General features: G+C 38.7%; 1 protein-coding gene across 2 annotated transcripts; it reads left to right on the top strand.

Annotated features, from left to right (window-relative positions):
• The first annotated feature begins 79 nt into the window (after window positions 1–79).
• VNN2 (vanin 2) lies at window positions 80–16,561 on the top strand. Of its 2 annotated transcripts, XM_060167555.1 has the most exons (7): window positions 80–292; window positions 411–541; window positions 6,517–6,709; window positions 8,646–8,934; window positions 10,263–10,633; window positions 12,024–12,194; window positions 16,206–16,561. In XM_060167555.1, the coding sequence occupies exons 1-7, from the start codon at window positions 80–82 to the stop codon at window positions 16,395–16,397; spliced, it is 1,560 nt and encodes a 519-aa protein (XP_060023538.1). In that variant the 3' UTR covers window positions 16,398–16,561. The 2 variants fall into 2 exon arrangements, with proteins under 2 accessions (XP_060023538.1, XP_060023539.1); XM_060167556.1 differs by lacking the exons at window positions 8,646–8,934; window positions 10,263–10,633.
• Window positions 16,562–18,604: the final 2,043 nt, after the last annotated feature.

Here is an 18,604-nt window from a genome sequence, read left to right on the forward strand (position 1 = left end):
CATGTTACCTAAATGTTCCTTCCTTTATAAATACTACATGAATGTTACTTTCACTTGCAGAACTCACTAGACCTTGACCATGATCATTTCCTCTTTTCAAACTTCCGTGGCAGTTTTTGCGCTAATTATTCTGCATGTCAGTGCTTTGGCTACTTTCAAAGCTGCAGTATATGAACATGCTGTCATATTGCCAAATGACACGGAAACACCCGTTTCTCAGGATTATGCCTTGCTCCTCATGAACAGGAATATAGATATTCTGGAGAGAGCAATTAAGCAGGCTGCTGAACAGGTATTCTTTTATTTCTGCTAGTCATAATTTATGAGGGGCATGAGAGCTGGTGAAGATTGGAGTGTTGAATTGTCTACATACATAGGGAAATAATTTTGATTTAACTTGTTTTGAACAGGATGCTCAGATCATTGTGACTCCGGAAGATGCAATTTACGGATGGAAATTTACCAGGGAAGCCATTTTCCCTTATCTGGAGGATATTCCAGATCCTCTGGTGAATTGGATTCCATGTCAAGACCCACACAGGTATTTGAGTTATCCTAGGTGTTTGTACAAAAGTGCTGTGGTTCTCTAAAATGTACACATTCACTTCAGCAAAATGATAAATTCTGAATGATCACGTATGTGGTGTATGTTATTGTTTTATATTTATATATATATCTTGGCATTCATTAGATTTTTAAAAATTGTACCTAGATGCCATTTAACAATTATTTATAATCTAGTATCTTTATTAAATTTGGAGAAATATAAAAATATTTATTACTGGGATTAGAAACTAAGGGGAACACGATCTCATGAATATTAATTTCTCATGAAAATTAATTTCTGAAGTGGACACACGGGGTTGTGTTTGGAAAATATTCCAAGGTCTCTATTGAAGGTACTATATTTCAATTCATAGTCTCTCTGCTCTAGAATCTGTTTTCCCAGGCAGAAAGACCTCACTATCTACTTTCTAGTGAGACTTTATGTTTTGAAACTTTGCATTTTCCTAGGCTCATAAAGCTAACTTTCCTGGGAAAAAGTAACCTAGAAACTTTCTAATGTAAAATATTTAATATATGTGTGTATATTTAATATATAACTCCTACTATCTACTAAGGCTTGAATTATTGAGGCATGGATTGCACAATTCCATACTGGCAGTAAAAAGCCCCTCACTCTTTCACACTCGTTCTTGCGCTTTCTTTCACCCTCTTGCACTTTCTCTCACTCTTGTACCTCAAATTAAGTTTGTTAAACATCCCTTTGCCATGTTCTTGCTGGAGGATTATGGATACCACGCTTTTTGAGGCACTCGTGGTTAGTGTAAATTTTATATAAGGGTTATCAGAAAACAGCTTTTCTCAGCTCTAAAGAGACTAACCACGCAACGAGGAGAATGTCAGGTTACATGACAGTCAACCGCTCCACTTGCCAATCATTCCTGTTCTGAGCTGATGCTTCCTATGATGTTTGTAAGAAACACTTTTGTGGAAGAAGAGGGGCAATAGCTGGACAGTCTTTCTTTTTTTTTATAAATTTATTTATTTATTTTTGGGTGTGTTGGGTCTTCATTTCTGTGCGAGGGCTTTCTCTAGTTGTGGAGAGCCGGGACCACTCTTCATTGCGGTGTGCGGGCCTCTCACTGTCTCGGCCTCTCTTGTTGTGGAGCACGGGCTCCAGATGCGCAGGCTCAGTAGTTGTGGCTCAGAGGCCTAGTTGCTCCGCAGCAGGTGGGATCTTCCCAGACCAGGGCTCAAACCCGTGTCCTCTGCATTGGCAGGCGGATTCTCAACCACTGTGCCACCAGGGAAGTCCTGGACAATCTTTCTGCCTAGAAGTTTTGAGAAAGGGGACAACCCATTTGTTTTCATCTCACCGTAGGATTGTAAGATGGACTTCCTGTTAAAAACAACATATGTTGCAAATTTATGGACTAGTCAAATATCACAGTAGCTTTGGAAACTGGTGAAGGTTGGGAGAGAGGTCTATTCCATATGGTTAGTAAATACCTCTTTCATAGCACTACACTAGAAAAAAGAAATTTTGTCAGAAAATGGGCTTGCGTTGTCACCCAATACAGTTACATTTAATTCGTTTAACTATTATTTATTGAGCATCTACTGTGTGCCAGATACTATTTTAAGAATAGGAGATATAGCATTTATTACAACAAAGGCCCTCCCTGTGGCTTATGAATATTCTAGTGGGAGAAGATAGATGTAAACAAACACATTTATTATATAGAATGTCATTTGGAGATAAGAATAGGGATGCTGACTGAAAAAAAAAAAGCACAACCTAATAGTTGACAATTATGTTTTCTTTGGGGCTTTACCAAGGACTTTAGCCTGGGATACAGCCCCTCAGATACCTCTTCGGACAGTTCCAAGGAGGTAAGGTAGGAGCCAAGATATATAGGAGTTTTTACAACCCCCCAAAGGAAAAAACAAACAAGGTAGCCCAACATCAAAAGATTACTGCTAATGAGACGTCCCCGGCAGTCCAGTGGTTAGGACTCCGTGCTTCCACTGAAGGGGCAGCAGGTTCAATCCCTGGTCGGGGAACCAAGATCCCATAGGTCACTCGGCACGACCAGAAAACAAAAGAAAACAAACAAACAAACAAAGAGGGACTCCCAAGTGTTTGGCCTGAGCAGTTGGAGGCGTGGAATTGCCATTTACAGACATGGGGAGTGTTACTGACCCAAACTTGGGTCCACTTGCCCAGGCACAGCAAAGCCTATCTACTGACACCGGGCTGTGGTGAAGGAAAGTGCAGGGCCAAGCAAGGCATACAGGCAGCTCATGCTCAAAAGACCGAAACTGCCTGATGGATTTTAGGGAAGGGTTTTTAAAGGCAAGGTGAGGGAGATAGTGGCAGGGTGTGTGATCAGCTCTTGCAGTTCTCTGATTGGTTGATGGTGAGGTAACAGGGTGATGTCACAGGGGTTAACATCATCTATCCTCAGGCTCCAGCCAGTCTGGGGGTTATGTGCTCATGGTCATCATGCAATTAGCTTCTTCCATCTGGTGGGGATTTTAGTATCTGCAAAACGATTGAGGAATGTGTGTCAGACTCTGTTGTTTATGTTCTTTGGGGAGGAACTAAAGATTCTGTGACTCTGCTGTATAGCTAATCTATTATTTAAATTGTTACCAGTTCTCCCCGCCCAACTGCTATTTTTTTGTTACTATGTGTTTACATCCTTCCAATCATTAATTCTTGAGCCAGTTTTTTGTGACTCAGGGGAGGCCTGGGAGACTAAAGCTTTTCCACAAAAAAAGAGGCAGGTAGAGGGCATGGAGGTTGGGGGGAGTCTGTCCTGGGAAGGTCCCATAAGGTCCTCTCGGTTACAGGAGCACTGAAGGAATAGAAAGTCTGGGATGGAGCTCAGGAAATCAGTTTTGTGCATCTGAAGTTTGAGCTGTGATTTAATAGATATCCAACTGGAGATGTAACCCTGGCAGTTGCATATTCGAGTCTGGCATGAAAGAGTCTGGCAAGGTCAGTGTTGGAGGGAGAAAGTCAGGGAGAAAAAATTTTTAAATCAGATTTACTAACCTGGATAAGAGTAACTATCAATCCATCCCTTTTCATGCATTCATTCACTCATTAACCCATGTAACCAGCAAATGTATAAAGAGCTGCAGTAAGGAAGCAGGAGGTGCAGTCATGATAAAGAAGCGTCTGAGGTTTGAATTCAGATTGCCTGTTAAATGCAAGCTCCAAAACACATAATTGTGCTATAAAAATCAAAGGTGAATCTTACTAGATTCTCATTGGTGAGGTCGGGGATGTGCTTTAGCAGTGGCAGCTCAAATGAGGAATCATCTATAAATATCTCCTAAGTAAATCTAGGTCCACAGTAATCTTCTCACATACAGGCCTTTTTTTTTAAATATAAATTTATCTATTTAAATTTATTTATTTTTGGCTGTGTTGGGTCTTTGTTGCTGCACGTGGGCTTTCTCTGGTTGCAGCGAGCGGGGGCTACTCTTCGTTGCGGTGCGTGGGCTTCCCACTGCGGTGGCTTCTCTTGCTGCGGAACACGGGCTCTAGGTGCACAGGCTTCAGTAGTTGTGGCACCCGGGCTCAGTAGTTGTGGCACACGGGCTTAGTTGCTCAGCGGCATGTGGGATCTTCCCGGACCAGGGCTCGAACCCATGCCCTTACATTGGCAGGTGGATTCCTAACCACTGTGCCACCAGGGAAGCCCAATACAGGCCTTTTTTTCAAATCACGTTGCTCTTAATGAAACTAATGTAATAATGTAGTTTATAGGATGGATAAGTTTATCATCATTCTATTCAGACACTCACGTTTATAAATTTCCTCTTGTTTGCCTTCTATAAATAAACTCCATGTTCAAACCTATTAAGCTTTAGGAAATAAAACACAATATCTATCATCTATGCAAGAATAATAAAGTTGCATTTTTAAATATTGATAATCATATTTAGTTTTAAAAAGATACCCTAACATGGCTCTCACTCTGTTCCTTTCACATTTAGTGTGACTATTCTCAAGTAAGGTTAATAACTTATCAATAAGTATATTGCCAACTCCACATTGGTCAGTAATGTCAAAGAGCAAAGAATCTTGGTCCTCAGTGGAAGCAGAAATGTCTCAAAGAGTTACCTATTCACAGATGAAACCACAAAAATAAAAAAACACTCTACATATTCTTTATTCAGGGTAAAAATAGAGACCTTTCAAGCACATTTTAATTTTTATTTTTATTTAGAGATTACTTTGTTAGTTTTTGTAATCAAACCCATGTAGATGAGACTTTACATATTGAGTACAGTGTGTTACCCCTGTACAAATGGAAAAAATTATGTGTTAACGTTTCTAGACCAATATAGCTGTTAATTTCTGTACAGTGCCAACCCAACACAGTGCAACTGGGATACTTTTTCCAAAGTTGACAGCACAGCCAAAGTTTCCAAAAATTCCAATTTTATGTATATACATATATATGTGTATATATATATATATATTTATTTATTTATATTCAAAGACCAAGAGCAGTATTTTATACGTCACTAGCAGCAACAGCATTTCCAAGTTCTGCAGACATCTGAACAAAATTATAGAGACATATAGCACACTCCATTAAAGAAAAAAAGGTAAGAAAAAAAACCTCAGAAAACAGCAAAGTTCTGTTACTGTTGTGGTACCTGGCACCATTTTCTTTATTAGCTTCTCAATCATCATCTGGAAAGAAGACATTCTAGAATAACATCATTATAAATAGATCTGATAAAGCATGGTCACTACTATGTATCATAAAGCAGGTACAAGATGTTTTACATTCACAGAGGTATGATACAGTACTGTCCTACATCTGTAATGCTATAGGATATAATTAAAAAGACATTATTTGAAACTTGATTCTACTTTTCCAGCAGAGGGCCCAAAGGATGGTTACGACACAGCTCTGGTACAGAAATGTACCTTCTTAGATAGGATTTCCCTTCTTTAGTGTCACAGTTCTAGGCACTCACTGTCAAGCACATTTTTATGTCCTTAAACATAAACTTTTAAAAAGTATTTCTATAGTAGGAAAGTTAGTTTCATCATATAAAGTTATTCAATTCATTGTAAAGACACAGTAGTCAAATTTTCTATAAGACCTGCAAACATTTCTGTTCATACTCCTTTCATCTCCAAAGATAAGAATTATAGACTGCTTTGCATAACATAAGGCCACAGAGTTACAGCTAAAAAGAAAGTCACAAAGGTAAGAATAATGTCCCTTCTGTTGTAGTCTGCTATTTATTTGTCAGTTATCTTGGTATCTTCAGAGTATGGGCTTCCAAAGTGAGAGTTGTCGGGTGGGATGATAGCGATGAAAGCTGATGTGAGCGCTTCTAAAGAGAACGGGAGAAGATGGGCTGAGGATTGCAAAATGTCCAGCTCTTCCAGGGAGTTTTGTTGTAAGATGGACCTAAGGTATGGAGCATAAAGTAGAGGGGCATGGGGGACAAGAGAGGTTTTTATTTTATTTTGATTAAAGAAGAGAGGTACTAGAGCATATTTGCATGCTGATGGAATGAACTAGTAGAGAGATGACAACTGTTGGTGCAGGAGAGTGAATAATAAATTGCTGGAGCAATAGATACAATGTGGAAAAACATTCATCAAGGTTAGGCACAATTTGTGACTTCTACATATAATCTCTATCATATCACATAATTATCATTTCTTTTTTGTATGAGAACAATTAAGATCCAGTTTCACAGCAACTTTGAAGTTTATCATGCAGGATTGTTGACTATAAGTGCTATGTTATGCATTCAGTCTCCAGGACTTATTTATCTATTCGTTACAAGTTTGTACCCTTAAACTTCATCTCCCCAGTTCCCCACAATCCAGCCCCTAGTAACCACCATTCTATCTTCTGTTTCTACAAGTTTGACTTTTAAAAATTCCACATATAAGTTATATCAGACAGTATTTGTCTTTCTCTCTCTGACTTACCGAAATGTCTTAATTCAAACTGGATTTAGATTTGGTCATACACCAGTACAAGCAAGACTCAGCTGCCTGGCCAAGGACAACTCTATCTATGTCGTGGCAAATATCGGGGACAAAAAGCCATGTCATTCCCATGACTCTGCGTGTCCTCCTAATGGCCATTATCAATACAACACCAACGTGGTGTATGATGCAAATGGAAAGCTGGTGGCACGTTACCATAAGGTAAGAGGGGGTGGGTGTGTAATATGGAGCCTGCTATGAGGGGGTGGATGCTGTGTTTAAGAGTTAGAGCTTCATTCTCTTATAACACAATGTTACCAAGATTTTTTTAAAGCGAGCAATAAAGAAAATGACACTTTAGAAACGTGGAAAAAATTGTAGGCAGAGACCTCTAAGAAAGGTTTGGTAATAGTCCAGGATTGAGGTAAAGTTTTTGCATATATAAAACAAGTAATTTTAATATTGATATAAAAGATACTGAGATGACTGTAGTCTGGATACCATTTAATTTTGAAATGATAAAAGATGTTTCCACATTGTATGACTCAGTTACATGGAAATTAATTTCCCTGCTTTCTATCAAGTCACAAAAATGATCTTTCTCTTTTAGTTTCTATACCAGTTAACTTAATTATCCTCTTGTTGATTTAAGGTCAAATCATAAGATTTTTACTTTAAAATCTGAATTGAAAGAGTAAAATAACCTGAAGTCATAATTTTGTACTAAATTGGACCGGGAGAGAGGCTGACCTTTTAAACGGTTATGGGATGTGCAGGTCAGTGTGAATGTCCCTTTTCCTCTCCCATATGTTTTCTAAGCATCTTAATTGTGTCTTCAAAATCTTCTGACTGGAGAAATTATCTCCTGGAACTCCTAGTGAAAAATAAAAATTACTCAAGAAGAGTGATATTGAGCCAATGACTTTCAAATGTTTTTGATCATATACCTCTATATGGAAAAAAATTTTAACGTGAGTCCTCAAAATAAAATATATTTATGTTTACTTGTGTGTTTATTTGTGTATTTATAAATAAAACACAAAACTTTCAAAAAGTTTTCTGCATAAACTTGTGGGTTTCCCAACTTGTTTTTATATGTAATTAAACTTCTGTGTTCTCAAAAATGTGTCTCAGACTGGAAATAGAAATGTCAGTACTTCCATTTTCCTTGTTTCAGAGACTGTGTTTGCATTGTGAGTATCATTTTTAAAGGCTCTTTCTTTGCAGCTACTCTTCCATTCTGTAAGTGTTGACCTAGTTAAACTGGTAGCATAGTTGGTCAATCCATTTATCCGGGCCCAGTAAACGGCAGGATGGCACAGTGCACTGGATGTGGACAGCTAATGAGGACCTGGGTCATCCTAAAGTGAGAAGCTCTCACTCTTCCATCAGGGTACCTTGGAACAGTGCGTGACCCACGCTCTCTGACATATGGATCTGATAAGAGTACTTTTGTCAATCAATTCTTAAAATGCTAGTAAATTTCAATTAAAAATTTTTTTTAGGTAGAAAATAAATTTAGAGAGAAGTTTTAATAGTCTGGCTCCCAACCCTCAGTCTTTTCTACTTTGCAAATCATTTTATTAAGCTGTTGACCCTGATTATTAAGTTAGAGTAGGTTCATTTCTCAAGTTTACTTGGAAGGAATCAGAGAGAATGAAATAAAATATTTATTTTTAACAACAATTTTGAAAGCTGGGTAAGAGTCCCTGAAATTACTTTGGATGGGACACTGTAAAGAGGGAGAGGGCCTCCCTCATCTGATTAATAGATATTTATTGTGCATCTATTATGTTTCTAGGTATCAGGGACTCAAAGAAAAATGATGTATGTCTTCAGCTTTCAAGAAGCACATAGTGTTTAGGATTTATGGGGAGGTATTTGGCTCCTCATTGAGAGAGGGAGGAAGATAAGGAGAGAGAGGGAGAAAGAGAGGGAAAGATAGAGAGAGAGAGAGGGAGAGAGGGAGTGAGAGAGACTATATTTCTTCGTATTTTTCTTTGGAAATTAACTTCCACTCACCAGAGTCATTCACCTTCTATAGATTTCCTGCTCTTGAGCATTGCCAAATCTCAAAATTACTAACTTGGAGAGTTTTCATGTGTCACCTTTTCAATAAAAAAGCTGTTCCTGGTTTCATCCTGTGTGTTTGTTATAGTACAACCTCTACTCTGAGCTTCAGTTTGATGTCCCCGAAAAGCCGGAGCTGGTGACTTTCAACACCTCCTTTGGAAAGTTTGGCATTTTCACGTGCTTTGATATCCTCTTCCATGATCCTGCTGTGACCCTGGTGAAAGATTTCCACGTGGACACTATATTGTTTCCCACAGCTTGGATGAATGTTTTGCCCTTTTTGACAGCTATTGAGTTTGATTCAGCTTGGGCAATGGGAATGAGAGTTAATCTTCTTGTGGCCAACACACATAATGTCCGCCTAAAAATGACAGGTAATTCATGACCACATGTGGTTTGCTGATTATATTTCTAAATGCAGAGAAATTTGTGCCTCAGATATGACCTGTTGTAATTTTTTGGTTCTTTGTTGAGACTTCTCACTATGTTTGTATCCTTTTATTAAAAAAAAAAAAAGGAAGAAGAAAACAAAAGCTACTGCTTGATTATAACAGCTATGGCTGTGTTAAGACTTTTATATGTATTATTTCATCTATCCTCACAACAACTCTATGTATGCACTGAGTACTAGCATTCCAATTTTGCAGATTAGAAAACTGAGACACACAAAAATGCAAGTAACTTGCCAAAGGCCACGAGATAGTAGGGGGCAAAGCAGGGAACTAAACAAGATATGCTCTATAACTGGCAAGGCAGAGTAGTGTATTATTGACATGTTGCTGTATAACAAGTTGCTTTAAAAGTAAAAAGTGAAAGTGGCTTAAAAACAATAAACATTTATTATCTTACACTTTGTGTTGGTCAGGAATATGGGAGTAGCTTAACTGGGTGGTCCTGGCTCAGGCCATCTCTTCAGATTACATTAAACTGTTGGCTGGGCTAAAAGTCATCTGAAGCCTTGATTGGGGCTGGCAGGTCTGCTTCCAGGATGGCTCACTCATATGGCTATTGGTAGGGTTCCTCTCTTTCTCAGTGGGTGTTGAGAGGAGACCTTCATTTCTTGCACATGGGCCTCTCCATAGGGCTGTGTGATGTATCCTTATGACATAGCAGCTGGCTTCCTCCAGAACAAGTAATGGGAGAAAGAGGGAGAGAGAGAGGGAGATAAAGAGAGAGAGAGAGAGAGAGAGAGAGAGAGAGAGAGAGAGAGAAAGAGGAAAGCTGCATTGCCATTAATGACTAGTCACAAACCATCATTTCTACCATGTTCTGTTGATTAGGAGTATGTCACTAAGGCAAGCCCACATTCAAAGTGAAGGGAATTAGATGCACCCATTGGAGAAAGGAGTGTTGAAGAATTTTGGAACATATTTGAAAACCACCACAATGGAGAACAGGAGGGAATTTTGCATTAACTTCCCTACCTCTCAGGAACGCCTGAGTACAACGATTTTAATATTTGGCTTAATTTTCTATAATGCTAGTAAATTATATTCAAAGTTTATTTGAAATGAGACCACTGATCATGTAGTTTAATCTCCTCCAGTAGAGAATAGGAGAAGTATTATACTTAGGTGTTCAGTGCCTTGTGCTTTCTCATGGTGACTGATATTGTGACATGACCACATGCTCAATTCTGATGGGGAAACTGGTGGTGTTGGGTTTGCTTTTTGTTTTTAAAAGACTTGTCTTCCATTCACAGGCAGTGGTATCTATGCACCACACTCTCCCAAAGCATACCATTATGATATGGAAACAGAGTTGGGAAAGATCCTCTTTGCAGAGGTGGATTCGTATCCCCGAAACTCTCCAACCTACCCACCAGCTGTGAATTGGAGTGCCTACGCCACCACCATCAAACCATTCCCAGGACAGAAAAATCCCTTTAGGGGCTTTATTTCCCGGGATGAGTTCAACTTCACAGAACTCTTTGAAAATGCAGGAAACCTTACAGTCTGTCAAAAAGAGCTGTGCTGTCATTTAAGCTACAGAATGTTAGGAAAAGAGAATGAAGTGTATGTTCTAGGAGCTTTTGCTGGACTTCATGGCAGAAGGAGAAGAGAGTATTGGCAGGTAATCTCAGCTCAAGAGAAAGGGAATGTTTAGATGTCAGTAAATTCCAGGGTTAAGTTTTCATATTTGTCCCAGGGAACCAAATGCTTTTCCTTGGCATGACTGCATGCATTGCCAGTGTCTCTCTCTCACACACACACACACACACACACACACACACACACACACACACACTTTGGGATTAATCATGTGACATTTGCAGGGGGGCTAAGTATCATTGATTGTTTGCTTTGAGCACATTAAAAGAATACATTAGCCTGACAATGCTGATTTTCTATTTGACTAATGAAACCAGTTTACATATTGAAATGAACTTCAAGAAGGCTTCTTTAAGTAGCTTTGCTGACACATCTGAATATAAAGTCTTGTTTTAACTTTTAAAACCAACAATAAGTAGGGATATCACTTTTATTTTAACTTCTCTTGTAACCAAATGTCCTGATCATTTAATGCCCTTCCAGTGACAAATTTTTTAAACTTTTTGTATAATGTTGGCTATGCATTTGTTTTTTCTTATTTTACTCTGTGCCTCACTGCCTTCTCCTAAGGAAAAAGATATGGAAAAAAAGAGAGATGGTCAAAATTTTAATCATCCTTTTGGCTTTTGTACTCCTGTTTCCCAAATACCTCTACTTTCTTGGACCAAATGCCATCATCTGACATGCCAGACTAATGGTTTATATCTGTTACCAAGTCCAAGCTTGTACTGCTTGCTGTATGACAGACCAATACATTGAAAGATGAGTTGTTGGGACAAGGAATAGTGACTTTATTTGGAAAGCCAGCAGACTGAGAAGATGGTGGACTAGTGTCCCAAAGAACCATCTTCCCTGAGGTAGAATTCAGGCTTCTTTTACACTAAATGGGGAGGGCATAAAATCCTAGTTCCATTCAGACTCTGGAGGGGATGTGTTTATTTTTTCCTTCCTGCAGCCATTCATAGGTATGCCTGGTCTGGAAGTTTCCTGTGAGCTAAACAAAGGTATTTTAGCTTATTACATGAAAGGCAGGATTCTCAGAGATGGTTCATTATGTATAATTTAAAGCTTATAGGCAGCATGCCTTTAGTGATTAACTTGTAGCAAAAGCAGTAGACTACAAAGGTTTAAATAAAAAGAAACAGATCCAATATGGAGTGGATTTGTTCTTTCCTATTACAAACCTAGTTTTAAACTGGCTTCTTTCTTTCAATCCCACTAGTTACCCAGGAAGTGGGAATTGGTTCTTAATCATTTGCCATTTTCAATAAAGCAGGTAATTATATGATCCAAATCCCTTTATCAAATGGTGAAAATATTTACTTTGCTACGTTTGTAAACTGAGTCAACAGTTCTAGTACAAGTAACTTAGATGCAAGACATTGCATTTTATTTGCGTCTTTTCTACACAGGTATGCACAATGGTGAAATGTAAATCTACTAATCTGGCAACTTGTGGACAGCCAGCAGACACTGCTCTGACAAGATTTGAAATGTTCTCCCTAAGTGGCACATTTAGAATGGAGTATGTTTTCCCTGAAGTGCTACTTACTAAAATCAATCTGGCACCTGGAAAATTTGAGGTAGGATAACTTTAAGAGTGTCTTCATTTTATCTGTTTTCTGAAGTCTAATAAAACAGTCTATGACAACTGTATCTGTTAACTTTTGCTGTGTAAGAGACTCCTCAAAATTTCATGGCTTTACACAATAACTATTTCTTTAGCCCTGATTTTGTGGTTGGTGATGTGAACTGGGTGTAGCTAGGCTGTTCTGGACTAGAAGAGGCTCGGTTGATCTTGGTTGGGCTCATTCATGCATCTGCCGCTAGCAGGAGGGTTGTTTGGGGCTGGCTGATTTGTGATGGCATAGTCTTGGAGAGGTGAGATGATTGGGGCCACTCTCCCTCTGTGGTCCTTCATCTTCCAGAAAGCCTTGTCTTGTTCACACGTTAGATTAAGGAGTCCAAGAGCATAAATAGGGAAAAACACAATAGGCCAGTTCTTTTCAAGTCTCTACTTGCAACATGTTTGCAAATATCTCATCTACCAAAGCAAGTCACATGACCAAGGTAGATTCAAAGGGTGGAGAAATAAATGCTGCAAAACTCTCAATGGGAAGAGCTGTAAAATCATACTGCAAAGGGTATGGATAAAGGAGGGGAAATTTTTGTGACCATTTTTGCAACATACAGCAACTAATTCTAAAGTGATGACACTTTATTGGAATAACACCATAAGATACCTAGACCCTATGAGCCTGAGGCAACATTCATTGCAGAATATTTACTTACAGATTTTTAGTTTCTTTTTGTCACATGTGGAGACAAACAGAAAATCAAATATTTATTTCATAAACCATAGTGACCATAGCCAATTAATCCACAAATTAAGCTAGTCTCAAATTAAAATTAAGATTCTGTAGGTTTGTATCTTCTAGTCAGTACATGGCACATATACACATGTACATACACGTACTCTACAAGTTTGGCCCTTAATGTCTTCACTGAACTGTGACAAACAGTGGCAGAGTTTCAGAACCTAAAGTGAAATCACTGCATTTTTTTTATAAAAGAAAAAATAGGATGTAAGTTAATTAATCCAAGACATCAAGCAAGGAAATCTTTAAAACTGCAGATTGCTTATGGTCCTATATCTGTGTCTGCCTGTTTTATCAGATTGGAATTGGTCATATTTATAAAAATATTTAATTCTGTGATACCAACAGTTCAACATACAGTGCAGCCTTAAGGCTGGGAAACCCAGAGAATGGGAATCCTTGGCTGCCATAGAACCCAGTTAGGCAGAATCTCATCAGCAAATTGAAGCTGGAATAAAAGCTTAAATGCCAACTACAGAAAATCTTGATCAGATCTGAAGTAAGGGGTCTGGAACTCAAATCCAGTAGTTGAAAGTTGGCTAGAGTGGCACAAATATGTGTAAATGAACTGAAAGTTTCAGGGGCCAATTCAAGGAAGTCAGAGATGGGAAAGTATGGTTCACCCAGGTAAGCTTAGGTATGGGTGCACTATATCTTGTAAGCCCTGCCATTTACATTTAGCACACAATCTAATTTTCTGAGTATGATTTTAAAAAATAGATCAGCGGCGGCATTAGATTCTCAGAGGAGGCGGAGCTCAGGCGGTAACACGAGTGATGGGGAGCGGCTGTAAATACAGATGAAGCTTCGCTCACTTGCCCTCCACTCACCTCCTGCTGTGTCGCCTGGTTCCTAACAGGCCATGGACTGGTACCGGTACCAGTCCGTGGCCTGGGGGTTAGGGACCCCTGCCATAGATGACAAGATTTTTACATGAGTCACACTGACCATGTCTTCCTGAGAATTTCCCCAGTTTCCTTGACTAATGGACTCTCCATCAACACATACTTACACGTTATCTTTGAGGATCACTTCTGCAGAGATTCCAACATATTCATTGCCTATCTTTTCCCCATCCTTAGTTCTACGCTAAGAGCATGAAGTGTTACTGACCATCACCACAACTCTGGGAAACATCTTGCTTTAACATTGTAGGTTAACTCTGGTATATTATCAGAAGTGTGGCCTCTGCAACTAACTAGTTATGTAAGTTTGTGCAAGTCAGTTAACCTCTGAATTTCCTGCCTGTAAAATGGGGAGAATATCTTCCTCACTGATTTGGTATGCATGTGAAAGCACTTTGTGAACAGTGAAGCATTATACAAGCATCAGGATGTATTTTTAGGTACTTACCTCAAAAGGTTTACCTAGTTAACCAAGTTCATCAACAACTGGAGGAAAAGCTTGCCAGAATTAGGCCACGTGTACTGAACATCATGTAAGTACACATCAATGTGCAGACAGAGTGGGGGAGTAGGAGGCCATGTTCCACTGTAGATACAGTAAATCAGAATCTCTGAGGATGAGACCTATATTTTTCATAGTCCTACAGGTGATTTTGGTGGGTAAAAACTACCAGTTTAAGGGAATAGTCAAAAAGGTCAAATTATCTTGAGTGTGTAACTTAGAAGGCCAGCTATATAGTATACTATTATACTATTATATAGTATAGGAAAATTTGTAACAAGAAAACAGTAAAAAGCTAAGTTCTACCTAGAACCCAAGGGACAATCACCGATGTGGAACAATTAATTCCAAGAAGGTCAAAATAGACACAATTTTACTATATTGATGAAAAGTCACAAGAAAACTAAATATTTGTGTTTAACTTGTTTCAAACTTTCACCCAAATGTAATTTGAAATATACCTCTGTTATTTCATTTTTGTTCTTTAAGGAACAATTTAATAAACAAGGGACTATTTAGAAACAATGAACACAATAAACAATGAACATTTAACGTTTTATATTTGTTCATTTAATTACCAACAGGTTGTGTGTTTGACGACTTGTCAGTGAGCTATGTATTTGTGTGTATGTGTCACCACAATAATCATCTTTGAGGATATTTAGTTATTTTCTACTTCTAGTTATAAAGTATCTAATTTCTCACCTTCTAAGCTCTTCCCCATCCAAACTGTCCTTCTCACAACTGATGATGAACTCATTTTCTTTAATTCTTGTTATATCTGTTGTCTATTTGTGTTTTTTTCTATTCTTGTTCCATTACTTTGCATACATTACTCCCTTACAGAGAAGCCTCTTGCCTTCAGGATATAGATCTGATCATTCATGGCTTTCACAAATCCGATCCCTACAGTTCTCTTTGACCATATGGCTTAGTCTCCTCTTCAATAATCTTCAACTCCAGCTAGTGATGTGCTGTAAATTGTAACAAGCCACTCTCTGAGGAAGAAAAAGAAAAGTTCAGATTTGTGGCATTTGCCAGTTATCATGATGTAAATATTCTCACCACCATCAATTTCAAGAACAGCCATGTTTAACAACCAGCTGTCAAAGTTCCTGGAGATTTAACAGTCTGTTGTTGTGAGCTTACACACCACTGGCTCCAGCACACAACTTGTTCTAACCAAATTGGAGTGAGAAAGCACATTGCCTAGATCTGTCACATACATTCCTGTCTCAGAATGAGCCTTTGCTGCTTGATTTCCACTTGGCACAAAGTCTTCCATCATACAGCCCCAGGGAGAAATTCCTAACTGCTCCTTGTAGCAGACTGTATCCCACCTTGGGAAGCAGAGCAGTTCAGCTATTCCTTCTCAGACCTCCTAAGCACATACCTGTTTCTCTCTGCAATATACTAATATACTGATTTCTCTCTTTATATGTGGGATCTTCTCAGTTTCACCATTAACTTTTAAGCTTCTTGAGGGAAGGGTGTTATTTGTGTTCCTCTGATTCCCGGTTATCTTGCATATAATTGGACTCAATAAATTTTTGCTACTGATGATTTCTGACTTTTCATTAAGGGTTACATCTGATTGTTTAAACTCAATTATTGAACCCTCTAGAATGGCTCTAGTCTTCCTTACATATAAAATAGCTCTTTCCTATCTTTCCCATCTGTTCCCCAACCCCCAACCCCAGCCCTAGCCCCCTTACCTTCCATGATATCTAGGATGGTTTCAAAATCATGAGTCTGCTTGTAATGTATATTCTAATCAAGTTGACTATACTTTTCCCACTTTTTCTTTAGGTACTAAAGGATGGGCGTTTGGTAAACAAGAATGGATCATCTGAGCCTATCCTAACAGTGTCACTGTTTGGCAGATGGTACACTAAAGACGTACGTTCCATCTCAGGCAGGACCAGCAACTCAGCAACGACTTACCTGATAATATCCACATTATTAATGATCATAGCTTTGCAAAATATTGTGATGGTGTAGGACATCGCTTTATCATATTCATTGTTGCATCCCAAGTTTACTAAGAAACTTCGAATGGCTCGCTCCCCAGTATAGACCAAGGATTTCCAAATATATATTTTTTCTCATCAAGGATTATATTTAAGTGTTATGGTAATTTTGCCTCTTTTTTGGCTACGCTGAAATAATACAGTATGGTATAATGGTATAATTGAGGTTTGGGTCATGTAAATGAGGATTAATCCTGGCTCCAGCCTTATTAGCTGTGTGTGTGAGCATAAGCAGAGTGAAGAGCTTCAGGGACATTGTAAATATAGTGGTAGCCTTGGGAGAGAACAGTAATGATGGGAATTGAGACGTTTATGACTGAATTCCCTTTGACATTAAAGACAGTTTGAACTCATCTAGTTTTCTGTGCTAATGATTGGGGAGGATTTGCTTTCTAATCATATGGAAACATAAACTCATTGGAGTTTCACTGGAAACATAAACTCCAACGTTGATGTTTATCTTAACAATGAAAGTTGTTTTGAGATGTTCTAGAAGAAATAATAGCTAGTCCAGGTTAATGGGTATTCATAGCTCCAAACAGTCCTGCCTAAAGGCTGTGGTGTAATCTAACAGGCACAAATCCCATAACACAAAGACCATGACTGTTTTTTGTTTTTTGTTTTTAATTTAATTAATTTATTTATTTTTGGCTGTGTTGAGTCTTCGTTGCTGCGCACGGCCTTTCTCTAGCTGTGGCGAGCAACGGTTACTCTTTGCTGCGGTGCGTGTGCTCCTCATTGCGGTGGCTTCTCTTGTTGCGGAGCATGGTCTCTAGGCACGTGGACTTCAGTAGTTGTGGCTTGCAGGCTCAGTAGCTGTGGCATACGGGTTTAGTTGCTCCACAGCATGTGGGATCTTCATGGATCTGGGCTCGAACCCATGTCCCCTGCATTGGCAGGTGGATTCTTAACCACTGTGCCACCAGGGAAGCCCCACCATGACTTAATGGTAACACTATTTTCAAAATTGAGTATCTGCTTTTTTAGTGATGATGAACGTATATGTATGTAAATAGTCCAAAATCACATAATCATCAAAATTGTGTGTTCTTTTATCTCTTCATAAAATATAGAACATTTCAGATTTGCCAGGTTTCGCTTGAGGAAGTTAGACATTATGCAATGGTTTTGCAATGTGTTCTGTGACGCTTGGGCAACGGTATTTCACTTCCAGTCGACTGCTGAAACTAAACCCATAGGTTTGAGAAAGATACAAGCAAGGATATCCTCACAGATTCTAAGGGACAGTTCTTCCCTTCATTCACACTTAGAGCTGTCAGCTGTACTTCAACTCATTAAAAATAAAAACAAAAATAAAAAACAAATAGCACAAGTCCCAAGGAAAATAAAGAGTACTTAATTGCAAAATTGCATCACAATGTTTTAACCCATATCTCATCAGTGGTTTTCACACACCCACTGTGTTTTATCAAACAACTCAAGTAGTTTCATTTGGCATTGATTTAGGGAAATACACCTGAGGGAGTAGCTCTTTAGTTTCTAACGAATCTGATGTTAGAGTCCAGTTTCTGTGATAAGCGTCTTTCTGTCTCACCTTAAAATTTGTTAGTTCTCGAGTCTCCTGTGGTTCTGGAGGGAATAAACAAGGTGCTGGTTTCCACCTATCCTGAATTTCACCAGGATTCTTCCTAAAATGCGCTGTCACAGCTTCCCAGTTGCGGGCACCTGTACTGCAAAGCTGCTCCTTCAGCTTCCTTCCCTCAGGGCTCACTCTCTGTCTTTTGTTCTTTCATTCACATAGCATTTGTTGATTTCATACTCTGTTCCAGGCACTAGGTACTGGGACATGGTCTATGCATTCTCTTTGATCTTTTTACCATTCATTCTGTGACACTGCCCCTGTCATATCTAGTCCAGTAATTTCTGTGATATATTCGCAGCCTACTCTGCAAGGATCACTACCTCTACTTTCTACTTTTTTATTCCTTCTTTGCATTTTGACCCATCCTCATGATGTTAGCATATTCATCTACATAAGTGATTTCCAGTGGCATTTTTTTCTCAGTTTTGACCTCTCTTAAATTCCATTCACATTCTTTAACTCCATTCTGACCATCTCTCTTAGGTATCTCATAGATGATAATGTTCTAAAAATATCTTAGGGCTGATGCCTGCTTAAGTAAATATGGTCATAACACACACACACACACACACACT

This window comes from Lagenorhynchus albirostris, chromosome 12 (genome assembly GCF_949774975.1).
Source record: "Lagenorhynchus albirostris chromosome 12, mLagAlb1.1, whole genome shotgun sequence".
Taxonomy (NCBI): domain Eukaryota; kingdom Metazoa; phylum Chordata; class Mammalia; order Artiodactyla; family Delphinidae; genus Lagenorhynchus; species Lagenorhynchus albirostris.

What these genes read in the sequence shown, in the direction of transcription:
- VNN2 (XM_060167555.1), top strand. Translation starts at nt 80, where the DNA reads ATGATCATTTCCTCTTTTCAAACTTCCGTGGCAGTTTTTGCGCTAATT. An exon ending in TTAAGCAGGCTGCTGAACAG is followed by an intron (nt 293 to 410) that starts GTATTCTTTTAT and finishes TGTTTTGAACAG; the next exon opens with GATGCTCAGATCATTGTGAC. An exon ending in CCATGTCAAGACCCACACAG is followed by an intron (nt 542 to 6,516) that starts GTATTTGAGTTA and finishes AACTGGATTTAG; the next exon opens with ATTTGGTCATACACCAGTAC.